This window comes from Mobula birostris, chromosome 19 (assembly GCF_030028105.1).
Source record: "Mobula birostris isolate sMobBir1 chromosome 19, sMobBir1.hap1, whole genome shotgun sequence".
NCBI lineage: Eukaryota > Metazoa > Chordata > Chondrichthyes > Myliobatiformes > Myliobatidae > Mobula > Mobula birostris.
The window spans coordinates 414,528-421,985 of record NC_092388.1 but is presented as its reverse complement, the minus strand read 5'-3'; the positions used below and the strand labels follow the sequence as shown (position 1 = coordinate 421,985).

Here is a 7,458-nt window from a genome sequence, read left to right as displayed (position 1 = left end):
ACATAGTAAGGGAATTAAGGATTATGGGGGAAAGGCAGGTGGATGGAGCTGAGTTTATGGACAGATCAGCCATGATCTTATTGAATGACGGAGCAGGCTCGATGGGCTGGATGGCCTACTCCTGCTCCTATTTCTTATGTTCTTATGTAATTTAGTTATGGTAATATTATTTTATGTGTTGTGTGTGATTTGCATGTACTGTGTTGTGCACCTTGGTTTGGAGGAACATCCTGTCATTTACCGATATACATGTATACAGCTGAAATGACAATAAACTTGAACTTGAACTTTTGTTCTTTCTGGGAGAAGGTGACATATCCAACAAATGGCAGACAGGGTCAAAGAAAAGGCAAGGTATTCAATTTATTGTATTGAAAAGTATGTTCTTTTATTTGATGTGTTTATTTGCATAGAATACTTGCTCATTGAATTTACAGGTAGAAATAAATTAATACATTTAACTTAATGATTAATTTAACCACTAATTTAAATACAGTGTAATAAATTATCATGACTATGTGATGCCCGCAGCAGTTCTCATCACAGAATAAAAGACAGTGATTTATTAACTTCACAGCCAAACAGCAAACTGGAATTTTGAGCAACAGTGGAACCATAGTCTCAATAAATAAATAAATAAATAAACGAATGAATGAATGAATGAATAGTATAGTAAAAATAAAACTTCCAATTTCACAGAACTGAACTAGAAATAAAATTTCTTATTTTGAATACAGAACTACATAGCTCTCTTCTGAAAGCATATCATACACAAGAACTCATGTGAACTAGAATATTCAGTCAGAGTTGTGACTGTTAAAGTGGAACAGCTGTAGGGATTCACTTTATGAATCGGATGGCACGAATTGCACTCTCCATAAAAAGTGCAAAATTTCTAAGAATCACATGAATTTTTACTTGTTTATTCCAGACACCCTTAGACAACATGTCTGGGATTAAAACCTCCTCATGCTGCTGATGAATTTTGGTCTAGAAAATAGAAAATAGAAGATATTTCAGTAATTCAATTTTATGGTAGTGGAAGAATACAGTAAAAAGAAAACAAAATATCATCATTCTATTGTAATAAAAATCTGAGATCTGAGGGAAGCTACAGGGTTTAATTCTGTTTCTTATCATCCAGTTATCCTTAATATAAGTTGATTTCCTAGATTTCTGTCTCTAGGAAAGAACTTTCTTTTGCCTCACCAAGGTTCCTAGAAAATTAAGTGTGAGTTATTTAAAGGGATGATCATCAATGGATCTAATTAAGGTCAGAGCTCAGACTGTTGTTTGTGTATTACAGTGTAGTTAGTATTTCCAATACTACTTGACTTTTTGTCCAGGGTGGCTGCAATTAAATTGCTGATCCATGAGGAAAGAGAACTACCCACTAAGTAATTCAAAACAAAATTTTAACTTATTGTAGGGTATGAATAAAACAATAATAATAACTAACTGAAATGCAGGCAAAACAATTTTGTTACTATCAGCTGATATAATTTAGAATAGTATTCATTAAATCCATGTTATAGCCAATGCAAAAGGAATTGAAATGGAGTTAACTTGCAAGAACTTCAATTGGATATGCAAATTTCTCAAACTAATGATGTACTTTTTTCACCGATATATCTGAAATGAGGGCACTTTTGGAAGGGAATGATGTTTATAGGTAACACTGCCTTGGTCCTGAAATACTTGCTTTTTTGTATATTTGTAAAAATGCAGAAAAAAATTGGATATAAAAAATCTGCAATTTTACGGGTGTAATTTCCTGTGAATGCTAATTGCTGTATTCAGCTCTTTTGGCTCTGCTTTGCATGTAAAATCGCTGGTGTATTTGACCAGTTAAAACCTTGAAAGCTCTACAAGGCCAAGGAACACATTGTTGTAACAAATATCCAGTCTTCAAGATCTAAATTCCAGTATTGAGAAGCCACAGTATTTCAAACAGGATTGTCTGACATTCTCCCTTATTCTTGCTTGGTGGTTCTGCTTTTGGCATTACAGTACTTGTTAATATTAGCTGAGAAAATACTTTGTACAATGACTGAATTAATAAGCTGCAGAAAAATAATCATGGCAGTTCTTACCTGGAGTAAATCAACTAAATTTTTCATGCTCATCAGCATTGAGTCCACTTGGTGTTTCTCATCTTCAGTACCTTGCTTTACAAATTGTAGATAGTTTTTGTACTCATGAAGGCTCTTGACAATCTTTGTCAAACATGTTTTCTACAAAACAATTAAAAATCCTTTTGTTACTGAACATTACTACAGATGCACTCATCATCTCTTGTATCCATGTTCAGACCTGAGACTTCAAACGTGTGGAATATTTATATTAAAAAAGTTGTCACTGCAGTAAATTGCTACAAGCAAGAGCCGCACTAAATCTACCACTGATTGCAACAAAGAATTGTAGAGAATTCATTCTGAAGCTCTTGCATTCCTTTAGTACACCATCCACAGTCTCATGAGTCCCCAAACCACTTGGATGTGGAAACTTTAGAGAGGGATCAGAGAAGATTTACCAGGATGCTGGTTGCCTTAGAGAGCACATGTCTTATAAGACCATAGATATAAGAGCAGAATTAGGCCATTTGGCCCAACGAGTCTGCTCCGCCATTTCATCATGGCTGATCCAATTTTCCTCTCAGCCCCAATCTCATGCCTTCTCCACATATCCCTTCACGCCCTGACCAGTCAAGAATCTATCAACCTCCACAGCTCCTGTGGCAAAGAATTCCACAGATTCACCACTGTCTGGCTAAAGAAATATGAGGAAACATTTAGAAAGCCAGGCCTTTTGCTTTGGAGTGACAGAGGATGAGAGGCGTAATAGGGGTGTATACGACTATGAGGTTAAGGTAGAGTGCACAGTTGGTGCCTTTTTCCCCAGGGTGCTCATGCCCATACCAGAAGACATTCATTTAAGGTGAGTGGTGGAAAGTTTAGGGGAGATGTCAGAGGTAGTTTTTTTCACACAGAGTGGTGGTGGGTGCCTAGAATGCACTGTTGGGGTGTGGTGGTGGAGGCTGATACTATTGAAACATTTGAAAGACTCTTAGATAGACTTATGGATGCCAGGAAAACTGAGGGTCATGGGCTGCATGTACGAGAAGGGTTAAATTAATCATGGGAACACTCACGGCACGCTGGAGGAACTCAGCAGGTTGGGCAGCATCCATAGAAACGATGAGTCGACGTTTCGGGCTGTGACCCTTCGTCAGGACTGTAGAGGGAAGGGGCAGAGGCCCTATAAAGAAGGTGGGGGGAGGGTGGGAAGGAGAAGGCTGGTAGGTTCCAGGTGAAAAACCAGTAAGGGGAGGGGAAGCAGGGAGGTGATAGGCAGGAAAAGTGAAGAAAGAATCAGGGAAAACACAATGGGTAGTAGAAGGAGGCGGGGCCATGAGGGAGGTGGTAGGCAGCTGGGGGAGGGGGCAGAGTGACATAGGGATAGGGGAAGGGAGGGGGAGGGAATTACCAGAAGTTGGAGAATTCTATGTTCATACCAAAGGGCTGGAGACTACCTAGACGGTATATGAGGTGTTGCTCCTCCAACCTGAGTTTAGCCTCATCATGGCAGTAGAGGAGGCCATGTATGGACATATCTGAATGGGAGTGGGAAGCAGAGTTGAAGTGGGTGGCTAATGGGAGATCCTGTCTGTTGTGGCGGACGGAGCGGAGGTGCTCGATGAAGCGGTCCCCCAATCTGCATCGGGTTTCACCGATGTAGAGGAGGCCGCACCGGGAGCACCGGATGCAATAGATGACCCCAACAGGCTCACAAGTAAAGTGTTGCCTCACTTGGAAGTACTGTTTGGGGCCCTGAATGGTGGCAAGGGAGGAGGTGTAGGGACAGGTGTAGCACTTGCGCTTACAGGGATAAGTGCCAGGTGGGAGATCCGTGGGGAGGGACGTGTGGACCAGGGAGTCGCAGAGGGACTGATCCCTGTGGAAGGTGGAGAGAGGCGGAGAGGGAAAGGTGTGCTTAGTGGTGGGGTCCTGTTGAAGGTGGCGGAAGTTGCAGAGGATAATGTGTTGGATCCGGAGGCTAGTGGGGTGGTAGGTGAGGACAAGGGGAACTCTGTCCCTGTTGTGGTGGTGGGAGGATGGGGTGAGAGCCGAACTGCAGGAAATGGAGGAGATGCGGGTGAAGGATCATTGACCCCAGCATCTGCAGATTATTTTGTGTTTATAACTAACCATGGGGTAGGTTTTTATAAGTTGGTGCTACATTGTGGGTCTTATTGTGCTGTCCTGTTCTATATTTTGTGTTCATTTCTGGCTGTTTAAATATCACTCTACTGTAGGAAAATGCATTAGCATTAGGATTAGGCTTCGTGCCCAGAAAAGATCCACAACCAGCAACTGAATTGTGACATGCTCTTTTTAGTGCGATGTTGCCCTAACATTTCAGAAACTTATTCAAGAAGTTTATGATTAAGGTAAACAGCTCCATGATCTGAAAACTAACATACTGATTCATTCCTAAGTATTCCTATTAAACTACTATTCCTGACAACCCCCTTGCTCTTAGTTTACTTACAAAATTACTCAGAACTGAGTAAAACTGAGTACACTCTTTGGCTGCAGTTTTGTTAAAGAGAGAGAGATAATAAGGTAAGGATGCACAGATAAATTCTGCCTTCTCTTGGAGTCATATCTTCTGCTATTATTGAGAATTATGACTGAAGCACTGGAGTTTCTCTGCATGGTAATATAATGAGCTGGGTGGGGTCCTTTATATATCACCAAAGCATGAACGTCACCTTCAGCATCAAGCGTTTATATTACAAATATAACGAGGACATTTAGAATTTTATTTGGAACACAATGGCATAAAAGTTCAACCCAAAGTAAAAATTGGAAATAATATGCTACATGGGCAGAATGGATGTCTGGTGTTAAATATCTAATAGATATGCATTCTTGATGAAATTGCTGGCTTTATGTATTTATTTATTGAAGTATATGCCAAGTTCTGCATATTTTATTTCTAATAGATATATACTCGTTCATATTATCATCTGTGATTTGCAGAACTGATTTACTGTAATCTTAAAACAGTACTTCAATCTGAGACATTAACCTGAAACGTTAACTTTTCACTGGTGCTCCACCTGCTGACTATGTCGAGCATTTCTGTTTGTTCTACATTAATCTGAAGTTCTGATCATGAAAGTTAATTGCTTTAATTTTGCTTCTGTCGCTGAACAAATCTCTTCTAATATATGTAGACTTCGGGTACTCATATACAGAAAACTTTACTTATGCGGCATTATCGCACCGAGAAACAAGAAGGATTACAGTATGAAAGAGAAAGTAAAGTTGAATTTAACAAACTATTAAAACAGTGGACTTACAAACTAAGTGAAAATATCTCACCTTTCGGAAGGACCTCCTGTAACATCGGTCACCTTGCGTAAGTTGTGGCAGCTGCATGTTGTACATTTGCAGCGAACTCATACTTCCGTCACACAGGGAAAAAAAATCACACAACTGCAAAATAACACATCAAATATGTTTGTTATCACTATAAAAGTCATTGCAGTAAACGCAGTGGGTACATCTCTACATTTTTTTTCTCTCGGGACAGGTTTTCAGTAAAGTGATGATAAACACACGTGCATTACTTCCTATCAGCCCCTATTCGGCTGTTTTAAGCTCCATCACACTCCCACTCTAACCTCTCTATTTTTGGCTTCATGTACCAAGCTAAACATGCCCCAGCAACAGCAGGTCATCCTGCAACCTGCTATTTGAAAGCCCCCGTCACTTAATGTCCAATTCAATGATTGCAGATAACTATATCCTGCCGGAAACGGCGAGTCGCGATATTAAACGACTTTAGCGTGCCTTGTTTCTCTGCCTAATCTGTTGGCTACTCCCACTACTTTCTTCGTATATCTGAGACATAGCTGACCAAATACATCACCATCCATGACTTTAGAAGAATGAGGAGGGATCTAATTAAAATGTATCGAATATTGAAAGGTCCAGATAGAATCAGAATCGGCTTTGTTATCACCGGCATGCGTCGTGATATTTGTTAATTTAGCAGCAGCAATTCAATGCAATACATGATAATATATAAATTAAACAAACATAAATAAATAATAAATAAACAGACAACCAAGTAAATCAATTACAGTAAGTGTATATAAGCATATTGAATAGTTTAAAATAGTGAAACAACATGAATAATATATATTTTAAAAATGTGAGGTAGTGTTCATGGGTTTAATGTCCATTTAGGAATCGGATGGCAGAGGGGAAGAAGCTGTTCCTGAATCGCTGAGTGTGTGCCTTTAGACTTCTGTACCTCCTTCCTGATTGTAACAATGAGAAGACAATGAACCCTGGTTGATGGGGTTTTTAGTAATAGACGTCCCCTTTTTTAAGGCATCGCTCCTTGAAGATGTCTTGGATATTACGGAGCTAGTACCCAAGATTTAATGGACTAATTTTACAACTTTCTGTAGTTTCTTTTGGTCCTATGCAGTCGCACCAACCCGCCCCTCCCCCACCGTATTTGATAGTGATGTAGCCTGTCAGAATGCTCTCCACGGTACATCTATAAATGTTTTCAAGAGTTTTTCGTGCAAACCGAATCTCTTCAAACTCCTGTTGAAATCTAGCCGCTGTCTTACCTTCTCTATAGCTGCATCGATATGTTGCGACCAGGTTAGATCCTGAAAAAATCTTGACTCTCAGGAGCTTGAAAAGAGTGGACTTGGAGAGGACATTCCAAATGGTGGGGGACATCTAGGGCCGGGGACACAGCCTCACAATACAAGGAAATCCATTTGAAACAGATATAAGGAGGAATTTCTTTAGCCAGACATGAATCTGGAATTCACAGACAGCTGTGAAGGCCAAATCATTGGGCACATTTAAGCAGCGGCTGAAAACACGCCTTATGCACTGCCTAATCTGCTGGCTACTTTCTTTGATTTGCTTTTCGAATGACTTCGAATACACTTTTTCGGGAAACGTCCAAACTCACCTGCCGGTTGCGCAGTTGTACGGCAACACTCCGGATGTAAAGGGCGAGGGATTCCAGATTCAGCTCTCCTAAATCTTGGCTCGTTTCGAAAAGGTTTTCAGAATCTCCCGAAGATTCAGCAAGTGGGGAGGCGGTTACCTGAGATATCAGGGCGGCCGTCAGGTACATCAGCAGGGCGACAGGCAGGCAGAGGTCTGTCAGAGAGATAGAGAGAGAGAGAGAAGCTGTGAAATTCCTCTCACAACCAAGAGAAAATCTGCAGATGCTGGACATTCAAGCAACACACACAAAATGATGAGTTCCTCCAGCATTGTGTGTGTGTGTTGCTGTGAAATTCCTCTGAGCCTAGGACCAGAGGTAAAACACACGGATCAAAGGTTTCACTAACGGTATAGTGAAGGCATGCTTAGGGTCGCGAGGTCCGCCAGCTGATCGCCTGGTATTCGA

The 7,458-nt window shown here is 40.6% G+C and overlaps 1 protein-coding gene across 1 annotated transcript; it reads right to left on the bottom strand.

Moving 5' to 3' along the window:
* Nucleotides 1-840: 840 nt before the first annotated feature.
* On the bottom strand, nucleotides 841-7,179 carry LOC140212372 (interleukin-6-like). Its single transcript, XM_072283083.1, has 4 exons — nucleotides 7,012-7,179; nucleotides 5,391-5,504; nucleotides 2,094-2,234; nucleotides 841-990 (listed from the first exon to the last, which is right to left on the bottom strand). Exons 1-4 carry the CDS (start codon nucleotides 7,177-7,179, stop codon nucleotides 841-843), a joined length of 573 nt encoding a protein of 190 aa, XP_072139184.1.
* Between the last annotated feature and the right edge of the window lie 279 nt (nucleotides 7,180-7,458).